This window comes from Danaus plexippus, chromosome 8 (genome assembly GCF_018135715.1).
Source record: "Danaus plexippus chromosome 8, MEX_DaPlex, whole genome shotgun sequence".
Taxonomy (NCBI): domain Eukaryota; kingdom Metazoa; phylum Arthropoda; class Insecta; order Lepidoptera; family Nymphalidae; genus Danaus; species Danaus plexippus.
The window spans coordinates 1,848,396-1,863,591 of record NC_083542.1 but is presented as its reverse complement, the minus strand read 5'-3'; the positions used below and the strand labels follow the sequence as shown (position 1 = coordinate 1,863,591).

The window sequence follows — 15,196 nt, the reverse complement described above, 5'->3', positions numbered from 1 at the left end:
CTCGGATATATTCATCCTTGAGGTTCGACTGGTGAAAGGTGCAACGTTTATTTATAAGTCTATATCATATTGAACTTAGTGAGAATAATTCTACAGTATAATACATTATTATATAAGACAATTTACATAATAACAAAAGTTATCTTCTCGTATCATGTTAGAATTTGTATTTTGAGGCTTTGTTAAATAAACTTGACTGTTAATTAGTTCTGTTTAATTTCCATTATTTAGCTCATTTATTACGCAGTCGTGTTTTTATGTTAAAATTATTTATCTATGAAAAGAATGTATGAGAACAGTTGTTTTAATTTTTATTTTGTAAAAGCCATTGACATGTTAAAGTCAAACTCAAAGTCAAGTATTCTGTATGTTGACTTTGTTACAAAAAAAAATTATCAAAACCAGAATTAGAATGATTTCTTTCCTTGACTATACCAAAGATAATATAACATCTTGGCGAAAACAAATATAGAGATAATTACAACATTAACACCATAATAACTGTAGAAAAAAGTGCGATTAAATTGAAGATAAAATATTAATTATTTTCTTTATGAAGGTTTCCAAAAAACTGTTACAAAAGGTTTTGATTGCAGCCAATTTCAGAAGGTAAAGTATAATGTAAACTACAAGGGCCCTTTATATTGTTAGACATCTTCTTGTACTTATAGAATGGTATTTTGAATTTCATACTCATTTGCCGCAAATTAGTTTGGCATTTGTTACGTAATTAAGTAACAAACACACAACCACATACATGTTGACAGGCATTAGAAATGCAAACAAATATTCGTATTTATAGCAGTGAGATTATTCAAACAAACGGAGCAGTTTGTGAGGTTGAAAACACATTTTTACGACGAAACATGTGTTTAATTTTATTTAATTTTTGTCGAATCCATACAATCGTATGTAAAAACAATATAAATTAATTTGATCTATACATTAATTAGTCGTTTTATATCTACAAAATTACTAATTCTGACACTCGAATATTCAGCCTTTTATCTGTTTATCCCTGGTGATTTTGTTTAAACAAACATGTTTCAATACGCATACAAATCTGGGAAGCAGTAAGGATGCATAAAAATTTCAAAGGCCACTTTGCACAGAAACCATCGCATCTTGTCTGTTGTAAGAATAAAAGATAATTTTCTTCTTTCTACTCCCTCGCTGTATCTCGCAGAAAAGTACCGTTTTGTTGGACTTAGGAAATCATGTTCTAACTTAGACTCACAAAGTATGTGAATAAGTTTTATTCCAATTAAAGATTAAAAACACAGTTTCAACCGAGAAGACGCCAATATTTAATTGAATAACTTAAAGAATTTAATTATTAAATTATATAAAAAATCATAGTTCTAAAAGTAAACGTAATCATCAAAACGGTTGCAAAGGGATTTTATAGCTTCGTAAAGACTTGCTTGTTAAAAACACCTCAGGTATTCAAAAGCAGATTAGTGCAGGATTTTCCTTATACTAAATAAATATTATTCACTAAGACTCCAAAATATTAATATGATATTATTATAGAAAATTTGAAGATTTAAATAAAGTGAAACTTAAATACACGAAATTTATAAGTACTGAAATTTTTTCTTAAATTCCTTAAAATCTTTTCTATGTTATCGAAGAAATTTAGCGCTATTAACAAGCAGAGGTCAACACGCATGAATTGTTTTACTAAAGACAATTAAGATAAAAAAAGTTTCACGTGTAACACGTGACTAGTCGGGTTATGCAGAGTTTATTAGCTTTCATTATAAAACAGAAATTAAATTATTTCATAATTTATTTATCAACTTTGAAAAACTATGAATGATTTTTTTGTATAAGTTCAATATATTTTAGAACAATTTAAAATTGATTATCAAAAAATATATGAACTACACATAATCTAGAAATTTTATAATAGATTTAAAGATTACAAATCTTATTGAAAATGTTCAACCGAATTATAACGTTGTAAATTAACAATTCACATTTAAATAAAAAAACTGAATAGGCACTTTAAAAAAAAAAATGTACACATATATTTAGGTTTATAAATACAAGTGCTTTGGCTACATTATAATTTAAAAATATGTTATTTGGTGTATGAAAGCTGTAAAAAAGTGACATACAAAGTCCCAGCAAACAAACAAGTTTAACACGTTAAAGTGTTTTCCCTCACTACTACTCTCGGTAGTAGGGGAGCCCACGATGTTAAACGGGGATTTACTTCAGCGTCATAGAGACCTATTGCGTTGCAAAGCTTAGATGATAAGAAGAAAAAAATGCTATATGATATATACCTTTTCATCGGTGGGGGAAGCGGCTGTAAATTTTTAAATATTTACAAAAACTGATACATGGACATCCTCGAGCGCGTCAGATATTGATAGCATTATGGCTCTACGTATTTTTACTAATTTACGTTTGTTAATCTGATTGTTTGCATGATGCGGGTGGTTGTATCTAAGGGTTTAATATGAAAAAAAAAACATTTAATCGTCTGACGAGTCTGACTTTCTAAGGGATTGTTAAGTTCACCAAAAAAAAGCTCTCATTCACTACTCAAATTGAAGTATCAAGGCAACTGTCACAAAATATATTCTTCAATCGCAAAGAAATTACTCATTTTGGTTGTAGAGTACATAATAAAAAAAAATTTAAAAGTATTTCTTAAATAAATTAGATTGAGAGCTAATAGTTATGATGATAGCATTTTAATTATCTGTAATCGAATCGTAAGTTCTAAACATGCTTCCTTTGTAGAGCTACGGCACTGTTAAAGAGATTGGAACTCTAAAAGGGAGATACATACATATTAAAGCTATGTATATAAAATCCTCATTCAACTTTACCGTATTCGAGTAATAAAAGGAAAGGAAGTAATATTAACCCTCGTGTGAGTGCGCCCAGAGTTTTGTAAAGGCCTTAAGGCAATACTGGCATAAAATAGAATTTTCCGTCCCATGAGTCTACAAAGAAATAGCTTCTCGAGGCTTTTTAAATACTTTATTTGATTTTCTTTTTTCTTTTACTTGACTTTAACGTAAAATAGAATAAGATAAACATAATTTCATAGGATAATTAAGTGACCACACAAGCTGAGGTTGGAACTGAATGGAAATATTTGATATTTCTTTACTCAATAACGTTTAATGTATTTTTATAAGGCCTGATAATAAAAGTTTATGAAAAATAAAACGTCATACATAATGAATCAAGTTAGTTTAAGATGACGGGATATTAAGAAGTAAGTAATCTAAAACCAATATCACAGTCTAGTCACAAAGTTTTATGTTCATGATATAATAATGTTATAATTGTCGCAGCTGAGATTATTGTACAATATTGTTAAGAAAATAAATTCTTAAGAATTCTATAAATAATATTTGTAAAGTTAATTAATTTTGTAATAGGTTTTATGAGCTCAATTACTGATTATATTGCAGTTGTAAAGTCTTTTGAATAAAAAATTTCATCGAATCAATTAGGAAAAGTTCTAATAATATAGAACTAGAGTTCAAAATATACATGAATATGACGTAAACTTTTCACACATAATATTATTAAAGCGTAACAAGTTGGAGAGCGCAGTTGTTTAACTTAATAAAAACTGTTTAACAAATATACATAGTTATTTAATATTTAAACAATGATTGAGAAAGACAGCCATGTACGAGAGGTCACAAATCAATTTGATCGTTGGTAGAAGTGTAGTTAAAAATATATATTTTGATACCATATACGCCAAGATGCTATGTCACCAGCCACCTACTTTTATGGATATTTAAAATAACTTGTGACACAAAATAAAAATAAAACATTCTACTATTCAGTATGTTTTTATTATTTAAGCAATGCTGAGATAATACTTACATTTCATTATAATATGATAAAATTACATCTACTTTAAAATATTTAAAAATCGGAAACGAGTGTTTGTAGTTTTAAGATCGGTAGCTATGAAGATGAAAATTGCACTAAATGAAACACTTATCTTAAGAACTGAAAGGTTTTTTAATTATAAAAACGATTGTAATAAAAATAAGTTAAATGTACTCCATAAATTCTTAATTCTTTTATAAGGAAACTTTAATGTTAATTTTTTACAACAATTTCCCAGAAACTTTAGGAGTAATGGAAAATTTTAAATGCGATAGTTTAGATATTAGTTTACAACTGTTGTAACTGTTAGGTCACAATGCAATTTGTGTGAGATCTCGAACTTCCAGTTCCTGCCAGTGAAATAATGAATTTACAAACAAAGTCAATCTTGTTAATAAATTACTACAGGCGCTTACATTTTCGCATAAATCTTTCTTTGTATAAATCGTTTTTGACTTTATGATAATGATATAAATATTTTGAATACCGTCATTTTATTTAAAATTTAAGCAATGTCAGTGCTCTTTGCCTCTCAATGAGAGCTAAAATTGGACTTTATTGTATAAAAGAAATCCAATACTTCAAGAGCTATTTTTATTACCGTAGAGTTGCTAAGGCGTGAACAACATTTTTCATTACTGTAGAATATTGACTAACACTACTACTTGTATAAAGCGTATTCAGTATTTATTATAACAATTTTTTAATTATTATTAAAAAAAAAGCAAATACTTACCAAAAGGTTTTTTGGTAAATATTTTTACTCGGAATACTTTTTTTACTTTGACGGTTATCGTTGTTATTAATGGAAAAATATGAGGTATATTTCCTTAATAGACTGTATAAGGATAAATGAAATAATAAACAATCCAATTTCCAGATGTAAACAAATCCGAAACCCTAGAAGTTCTACAGATTACTTCAAAAGAAATTAATTTCTATGCAACGTTTCATAACCAACAATACGATTACACTATTTGAATACTTAAAAAAATATCAAACTGAAAGCATATTGTATGGTAATAAATATAAATGATAACAATATCGCTAGGATTAAATTGACACACGGATATTTTTACCCCCTCATTGAATATAGAAATGTCACAGATAGAATAATATATGTCAAAAGCACGAAATCTCTCATAGGGATTCATAAATAAATGTATACAAATCTCGCTACTAAGTTAAATGCCTGACATTTGCCTGAAAAAAATTAAACTTGCCTGCTATTTCACATCACATACAAGGAAGTAAGTCTGATATATTTAAAACGTTGCAGTTTAAAATATTAAAATATAGCTCAAATAAAAAAATACGTGAATTAAAGCATTTATTTATTTTCTACAGCACCGGTGAGTGATCGTGCTTTGGATGAACCACTTTCTTCTCGGTGTCTGCTTGTCTGGTCTTGAGTTGTCCATGTTTCCAATTCTCTGGGTACCCAAGTTTATCCACATCATCCCACCATTGTTGCTCACCAGAACCCCATATTACATATAGAATATTAGTACCAATAAGTACTACAAAAATTGTCCAGAACGCTAATCGCCATTGTTGAAGTGTTTGCTGAAATACATTATTTTCTTTAAATAATTATACTTTATTAATTTTAATATTTTCTTCATGTTCTAAACCGATGCTTAGATATTATATTACCGGGTTATTCGATAATGTTAATGTATAAATATAGATATGTGAATAAACAAGGCATATAACAATATCTTATTAACAATACAATACAACACAAATACAATACGCTACATAAAATACAAATACAATACACTACAAATATAATACATAAAATACAATACACTACAAATACAATACAATACAATTTGAAATTTGCCTTTATAATATTATAAATTTGTAAGCACGTAATATCTTTTAATATAGGAAATGATTTTTTTTAATTTAATTTAATTTCACCTTTGAGCAAAGGCGTTCAACCGTCTTATTTGAAACGCTCAATGAATCTCAACAAAAGTCTTTGTTTTTGTAGGTTGTTTTTGTATTTAATTTTTTCAGAGATAAGCCTTCGTGTATCTTAAATGCAAATAAGGCAGCAATGTTCTTTTTGAATCAAAAGAAAAAGTGCTTTCGTTTGTCTTCCTATAGTAAAAAGATGCAAAAGCGCGTCTTAAAAAGTCCAAAACTAATTTAAAAGTATATATGTGATTATGATCGCTGTCATTTATAAGAGTGTAATGAGTTAAAGCTCTCCAAAATTAAAAATAAAAACATTTTAATTTTAACACAAATGCACTGAAATTTTTCTGTTTTATAAGATATATAAAATTTTTGCATCAATGTAAGAAACTTATGCTAGGGTATGATAGTGTCAAACTACATTACTTATGTATAATGTATGTTGATAATATAGTTTTAGAATTCAATAATACCAATAGAGCACTTACATCGGGTGTCAAAAGACCAACCAAATATGGCGTTATAATTCCAGATACCGCAGCCAATCCGTTTACAAAGGCAGAGCATGTACCAGCGTAGTTCGGAGCGATGTCCATGGCATTGATCTTTACGCTGCTATAGAAACCCGCCATAAAGGCCATAGATGCCACGAAATATCCCACCGCTTGAGTGCGGTCGCAGCCCGAGTACGAAGCCAGAATAATAAAAATAGCCGGTGTTGTTGAAGCTGAGGAAAAATATTCTTCCGTCAGATAAATTCAAGAACATACTGTGGTAATGAGCTTACTTTTAAATTCTACAAGAGATTTATACATTTGTTAAATTATTTACAACAGCCTACCTACTATATAGATGCAAATTAAATCGTGATACTCACATAGAGTTGTATAAATTTTTCTTCCAGTTGTAATGCTGTGCCATTTCTTTTTGATGCAAAGATCACAAAACGAAGCAAAAATGAAAGAGCAAATGTACATAGCAATATATGGGAGTGCAGACATGAGTCCTGTGTCTTTTATGTTAAATTTTAACACATCGGAGAAATATTTCGGTAGATCCGTTATCATAGTGAAGTAGCCCCAGTCATGGCCAACCTGTAATTTACTAATACTAATAATTCTAAATTACTTATACTTCTGAATGTGAACGTTATATGAACGTAATTTATAAGGGAAAGAGTTAAATATATATCTAATAAATCTACTAAGTCATATCGGTATACTTACAGCAGCCGCTACTAAAACCCATAGTTGTACGGATCGAAGCAGGGCTTTAAACGGAACTGGTGGTAATTTTTTGTGCAAACCAGAAGCAACGATATTAGCATTCAGATAATTTCGTTCTTCATCCGATATGAATGGATGACTATTCGGTGTACTATAGCAGAGTAAGCTCTAAAATTCAGGAAAGAATTTAAATCATGTTATATTTACAAATAAAGAGAATATGTATAAATATATCTTAAACTTAAAAAGTTACAAACAAAGATACTTACGAAAAAGATAAACCATATTATACCGAGCCCTCCAAACACATAAAATACATTTGCCCAATCTCCGCCATCCGCAAGGAGTAATCCTGAGATGTATGGGCCAGCGATATTGCCTATTTGAGCCCCGCCGAATATCATAGCACCGAATCGTGACCGTTCTGATGGCGGTACCCAACGAGCCATTAAAAGGACAAACGCTGGAGTAACCGGCCCCTGAAAGGTATCGTAAAATAGAGAAATACCGATTACAATTGTTTACTTTTCTAAAATAAAAACAATATTTGTGTGAGTGTAATTATTTTTTTTTCCATAAATAAAAATACAAATTTGTGAAATAAAATTTTAAAACGATCGAATTATAAATTAAATTTTATTATTTTATTTATTAAATCAATTTTAAACCTGTTTCAAAAAATTTAACCATTTACTCAAAAAATAACGTGTCATGAAATCTTAATAAGTATGAATTTTTAAAGTTAAATGAATTACCTCACCCAGCCCTTCGACTACTCTAATTATAAAAAGTCCCACAGCACCCCACATACTAACAACCCATGGAGTTAAGACGGTGGCAACTGATGTGCTAAGCAAGCTCAACCCAAGGGTCCATTTTCCTCCAAATTTCTCAGCTAAGAGGCCACCAGGTAAATGAGTCAAAACATACCCATAGTAAAATGCACTGAGCAATAATCCTTGAGTTTTCTCATCCCAGTCATATTTCTGACGAGCCTGTAAGTTGTCCATAAAGAAATTATCGGTGAAGTAAAAGTGATATTGGTATTTTTAATTGTACCGCTTTATCTATTAAACACAAGGTAAAACTAAAAATATGCAACACATTAAACATTTTTTATCTGTATTCATGTTATATACAGGTTTGTTTTATAGATTAAACCAGACCTAGAAGATATTACGATTTTATATATAATTATCACTCAGAATCATAAAAATCTAACAGTTATAACTTATTACCTTGAAAATACGATGACTGATCTTGAGCACGTTTTACTACCATAATATTTTTACGTCTTCCTTAAATCTATTCCTTTAAGCAATAAATTTCTTAGAAAAGTTAGGTTTATATCGTATCTATGTTATAAATTTACTAATGTATATTATGAATGATGAAGATTGCAACTGTTTAATATTATAAGTATGTTTAAAATAATTATGAAAAATTTTACTTCTATCCTTGTAAACTACAAATATAAAAGACCCTGAGATAAAAATAGGATAACAGAAGTAAATATAAAATACAACAGAATATTACTACGCGACCTTTGATAATTTTCTACATAAGTCCTTACGAATTAGGAATGACTAGGTAGTGAAAATATTATACTATTACACATTACAAGACCCAAAAAATCTGCTTTAGAGTTTGTTTTCTTACAGCAAAAAATTCTTACCGTTTCAATCACAGCGCTGACAGTTTTGTTGATTGAGCCGTCTGATATCGCAAGTGAAGGATCGGGACAAGTTTCCCCTTGAATGTGTTCGGTGGCAGGCACGTGGGTAACCATAGTAACTATTGTTATGCTCAAACAAACCCGCATCGTGAACGAATTCGCCAAAGCGAATAGACCCATGATTCCGAACACATAACGCTGTGGTATAAATATTACTGAAAAACAAATTCTTTTACTTCTTCCAAAATTTTAGAACCAACTACATTGATCACTTAAAGCTGTATATTTTCTCCTACAGTGTTTTTTGTATGAATAAATTCTTGCTTAAAACAAAACGGATTTCTTGAGCTCATACCCTATATTTAAACAAGCACAAAAATAATACGCATAGTTTAATAACATACCCCTGTTTAGGATCAGTCTCCATCCTGTGAGAGTCATTTATATTACATAAAAGCAGAACAATACCTACTACGATACCTCCTATTCACTGTTTGGTGACACTTGCGTCAAAAAAGTTATATCACCATGCTCAAAATTCCTTAGCCGATGCGCATTGAAGTGTAAGACACAACAAGATGACATTATCAGAGATAAGATCGCAATATTTCTTGCGATTGTGACATAGGATCAGATATACGACTCTTAGATTATTTACTTTGCAAAGTCATTTTTAACTAAAGATAAATTTGTTGATAACTTCTGCTCTAAACTATTCACAAATTTATAAAATCCAATATAATAAAACTATATCCGAGTGTGTTTTGTACTTGTTGAAAAAACAAGTACGTACGAAACAAAAAGACCTAATTTTTTTGAGTTGAATTTAATTATTTTTGGTATCTGCGTAGATAAATACGTAAAAGGTATGCTTAATCAAGAAGACTGCTATTATTAGTATTGCTTTTACTTTAAATATTTTGAGCTTTTTTTATTCCTATTAAAATAAATAATTATAGACAAAGCAGAAATTATGTTTAAACCATACACTACGAAAGATTAATAAGTATTTTTTAATATATTTTAAGAGACAAAGTATTAGAATGGAAGTCGGTCATTAGTCATAAAACCTTATAAAACTGATAGTCATTAAGAACGAATTGTGGTCTCCATCGTCTAGTTTTATTTTTATTGATGTTCCTATAACATAATATGCGAACTCTATTAAAAAATACATTTTCACATAAAAAAAGACAGAAAAGACAATACAATACAGACTCAACAACAGACAGACTTAACAGCAATGAATTTATATTTTTAAAAGGCATTTCTTATTTGTGTTATTTTAATTAAAGACAATAACAATCCATCTTATCATCTGTTCTTCAACATTATGAATAATTGCAAATTAATTTAAAGGCCACATTATAAAGAACACATAATTTTTTATTTTAAATAAATGTTACGTCCTTGAGCTCTTGTACACTCTCGCAGAATATTTCGCACCTATTATTATATTATCTAGCACGTGGAACGTCTCGGAACCTAACAAAAGCACTCACAAAATATGTTTTTCAATATCAATAGTATGATATGATTTTGACAACGAACCAAATTGATTAAAATTATAATTTATCAAATGTATCATGATTCATCTCGTTTCAAGGATAATTTAAAATTAATTATCTTAAAAAAACAAAATTATAGGTAATGAGAAAGATGCGATGTCAAAATTTTTTGTCAAATTTATCCATGTAAAATACTTTAAAGCAACTATTTTTACAGCCATCAATTACTAAATTTATCAATTTTAATTAAAAAAAGTCATAAAAGAAAATAGAAGATTCAAGTATAATGCTTCTCTCAATAACACTATTATAAAACATTAAATTTATGATAATATCTATATATTTTTCAGGTATTTGCCGTTTACACTTAATGTGAATAAATTTGAGTAGAGAAAATAAAATTAACTAAAACTATGTTTTATTTGTATTTATATCAATGGGGACGATATACTATTAAAAAAAATAAAACATTCAACGTGTAAACATTACAATTTCTATGTTAGTCCTCAGTTAGTACTCAGTTTTCACTCACATTCAAATAGTTTATTTTTGTTTCTGTTTTACATTTTATATCATCAAGTTTTCTAAAGTACTTGTTATTATGGTGCTAAATCATAAACAACCTTTTTATACGTTATTGAGTTTTAATAAGACTTATTATTAAAGAAATCTGCTTATCAGCGGGAGAACACGCAAAAACTAGTCAGCGTCGGAAACTACAAAGTGTTTAGATGCAAAACGAGCGACAGGATCTGGTTACTGGTTTTTCAGTACATGTAAATTAAATTAATAAATCAATATTAATTATTGCGAAAGTGTAAGGTTACCTTTTCAAAAAACAAGATTTTTTTTGTGGTGTTTCTTATCAAATAGTGCAAGGTAACTCAAGGCAAGTTGTCCACAAATCGGATATATACATAAAATAAAGAGTCCAAAACAAATATTTTTGAAACATTTTATTAAAACATTAATATTAAAATAAATTAAAAACTTATGACTAGAATTTATTAAGGTTATTTTGTCTCTTTGGTTTTTTCACTCTTTGATCCTTCTGTGTCATTTTGTCTCACTGGCAGAGGACCGTGTTTCCAATTCTCTGGATAACCATACCTCTTAACATCGTCCCACCATTGCTGTTCCCCTTTAGCGAATATTAGATAAATAATGTTGGTTATTACCAAAATGGCAAGGCAAACCCAGAATGCGATTCTCCATTCTTTCAAAGTTGACTGTGGACAAACAAGATTTTGATGTTTAATATATTCTTTTTTCCTATTAACATAACACACTGCATTATTTTGTTCATATTTCTTTGTGAGTTTGATTTTATTATCATAATTAACAGCACTGCTTAGTTCTTACGTCTTTTCCTCTTGTTTTTCCTCATTGACGTTGTATCTTTTATTTTGTTATGATTTTATTTGTAAACGTGACATTTAGATAACTAAAGTATCTTATCAATTATCTTTTATGATAATTTCATGTAGTTGGTCTTTTAAGAGAAAAGTATATTAAAGCGACAGGTTTTATCTATTTCAAGTACAAAAAATACCTGGTATTAGCTTATCAATATCCCCCTTTAAGAATACAAGTTGGTGGGTTTTAGGTGACAAGATTGACTTATATTGGACAAAACAAAAAAAAAAATAGATTCATAGTTTGTTGAAATAACGAAAATATAAAAATAACATCGTTTATAAACTTACATGTGGAGTGAGTAAACCTATCAGGTAAGGTGAAATGATGCCAGAAATAGCAGCAATTCCATTAACCATTGCTGTTGTTGTACCAGCGTAATTCGGTGTTATGTCCAATGCGTTTATTTTCATTCCACTGTAGTAAGCACCCATCAAGGTCATAGCAGCGATAAACCAAAAGACAGCAAGAGTAGTGTCACAACCAGAATACGATGCTAAGATAATGCAGATACCTGGTCCAGTCGCCGCTGTCAATTTAAAATAAATATTTAGACATCTTTGTCACAATATACTAAAAATTTAGATAACGTGACTCAAATTAAATATAAATCATGATTTACCAATTGTAGTGTAAATTTTTCTTGCATTCTGAATACTATGATACTTTCTCTTGGTGCAGAAGTCACATAGCAAACCAAAGAAAAACGAAGCAATCCACATAGCGACGTACGGTAACGCTGATAGTAATCCAGCTGACTTAATGTTAAATTTAAGGACATCTGTCATGTACTTAGGCAAATCTGTCACCATTGTGAAGTAGCCCCAGTCGTGACCAATCTAAAATTTCATCAATATGATTAAAAGATAATGTAGAAACCTGTTTTTGTCATTGTTCTCTTAAAAGTAGATATTACGATAAATAATATTTTCTCACTAATATTATATAAACATCTATTGGCATTGAGCAAAAAAAAAACAAACTAAAAAAAAATATTCCAATAACCTCATAGTTACGAGTACGTGTACAATTTAAAGACTTGCTATAACACCGCACACATTGTATGATATAGAAAAATTATAAAATAACTCCTTATGTACTTATATCAGACATTGTAATACTAATGTTAACTTACACCAGCAATTATCAAAGACCATAAAGGTACAGATCTGAGTAAAGCTTTCCATGGCACTGGATCTAAAATTTGTTTCTCGCTATGGATGAGGGCTTGTACATTTTCATTCAAGAATTTTTTCTCTTTATCCGATATAAATGGGTGTGTATTTGGTGTGCTATAACAGAGTACAGACTGAAAAGAATAATTTAAATTAGAAACTAATCGTAGTTAAAAATTTATATATCGATAAAAAAATATATATGTTTAAATAATGTATAATTTACCCAAATAGCAAACCAAGCTAGTCCAAATCCACCAAACATATAAAATACATTTTCCCAAGAACCTGCATGAATAATCAGACCCGAGAAATAAGATCCAGCAATGTTTCCAATTTGTGCGCCTCCAAAAACAATTGCTCCTATACGAGCCCTTTCAGATTTTGGTGCCCATTTAGATATCATTGCCATAAGTCCTGGCATTGTTGGCCCCTGCAGCAAAAACAAATGAAATTTTAGGAATAAATAAACATCAGCTACCAAGTCATAAATACATATTATTTGTCTTTTGTATACAATTCGTAAGGTAATCTACCTCTCCAAACCCTTCAACAACACGAAGTATAAACAAGGCAGTTGCTCCACCAGTTTTAACAGCAAAAGGTGTGATAAATGTACAGAGAGCAGTGGACAGTAGACCTAATCCGAGAACCCATTTACCACCATAACGTTCAGCAATAATACCTCCGGGTATGTGAGTAAGCACGTAACCATAGTAAAATGCGCTAAGGACAAGACCTTGCGTTGCTTCGCTCCATTCGAAAAGTACGGGCTGCAACAAACAATGGAAACCTCATGCAATTTATATTATTTAAGAGCCAAATTATGTTTTGCTTAAATTAAGCAAAGTAAAAAAAAAGATTTTGCAACTAGCTTTCATCAATTTAGGACGACAAAGCAGCCATAATTAACATGACGCCAAACTCAAAAGCAGGTATACGAGCTCTCAAGTTATATAAAATAATATATCATAACATTTAAATACTCGTCCATTTAAACTAAGTGTTTAGTCGTATTTATGAACATATTACATCATATATTAATTTAAATAAAATTACTCCGATACAGTAAAGCTTCCCCGTCATTATTTTGAACAAAAATATTAAAAAATATAGTTTGGATTCCTTTATCATTTTTCAAATCTTCAAATTACTTATGTCCTTTTAAACCTACCTACCTATATATTTTTTAAATCCCCTTAATATAAAAATAAATCAAAATAAAGCTTAGGTTATATCACAGGAAACACTTAAGATAGTTTTATCTCTTATTCTAATAAATTATCTTTAGCCTGGTTGTCGAAGATAAAGTGACAATAGGAAATACGCTATATTTATATTTAATACATATATATCAAAAATTTGCAAAAACAACATTTTAATCTTAATATCACTCAAACAGACTAAAGAGCATACTAACACTTCTAACTAAACATAGACATGAAAACATTATTTGCTTATAATATAATTACATTGTTGCTATATTCTATAAGAAAAAAGTTAAGGTCCTAAGTAAAAAATCCGAATGTTATTTGCGAAGTAAATTAAAACTTATTTCGCCGGAAAAAAAATTATCCCTATGTCTTTCATTAATTCTATTAATCAAATACTTATTCCACCATCATGTGTCTTTGTGAACAATTTGTACCACTTACATGTGAATGTTAAATTAAAAAGAAAAAAAGTAATTTAACAGGAATGACAATGGAACAGATCATTAATATTCTTAACCCACCCCTGTATCCTGACGAAGATAATGGGACATAGTCAATGTAATGTTAGCCAATGTCTTGGATGCGATGTCTGATCAACATTGGGATCAGGACACGCATCGGGATCGTAATTAGGATCACCTTCCACAGCAACCGTCCTTTTAACCATTTGCGTTATGGCCAAATTAAGACATACTCGCATTGTGTACGCGTTAGCGACCGCAAGCAAGGCCATTATAGAGAAGACATAACGCTGTGGTATTATAAATACTGAAATGGAACATAAAATAAATTATTATTACCCACTTCTATTGTTCAATTTAATAGTATTTCGATGGTTTGTCAGATGTGCATGGGAACTGACAATATATTTAACCGTAACATTTTATAACTCACTAACACTTGTTCAGATAATATTTTCCAAAAAACCGAACCAACTTATTTAACGTTACTATTTTCATTACTCATTTTAATTCAGAACATCTTAAAGAGAACATATTAAAAGCAAAAATATTTTGTGAGTAGAGATTTAAAATAACGTTTTTATTTATATTTATTTCATTTTGATATAAAATTATCAAGTTTATAGCATAAAATTACTTACGTTTCGATAGAACGAGCCGCCATCCCGTCAACATCTCGTGTTAGTTTGAAAAAACTAGAACAAACGAAAATCCTTTAG

The 15,196-nt window shown here is 29.5% G+C and overlaps 1 protein-coding gene across 1 annotated transcript; it reads right to left on the bottom strand.

Annotated features, from left to right (window-relative positions):
• Window positions 1-5,201: 5,201 nt before the first annotated feature.
• LOC116773470 (uncharacterized) lies at window positions 5,202-14,710 on the bottom strand. The gene is made up of 15 exons (XM_061521225.1): window positions 14,538-14,710; window positions 13,339-13,575; window positions 13,029-13,235; window positions 12,763-12,936; window positions 12,250-12,466; window positions 11,918-12,156; window positions 11,231-11,440; window positions 9,108-9,144; window positions 8,704-8,918; window positions 7,784-8,023; window positions 7,298-7,507; window positions 7,029-7,196; window positions 6,680-6,896; window positions 6,291-6,529; window positions 5,202-5,442 (listed from the first exon to the last, which is right to left on the bottom strand). The coding sequence occupies exons 1-15, from the start codon at window positions 14,565-14,567 to the stop codon at window positions 5,218-5,220; spliced, it is 2,865 nt and encodes a 954-aa protein (XP_061377209.1). The 5' UTR covers window positions 14,568-14,710; the 3' UTR covers window positions 5,202-5,217.
• Window positions 14,711-15,196: the final 486 nt, after the last annotated feature.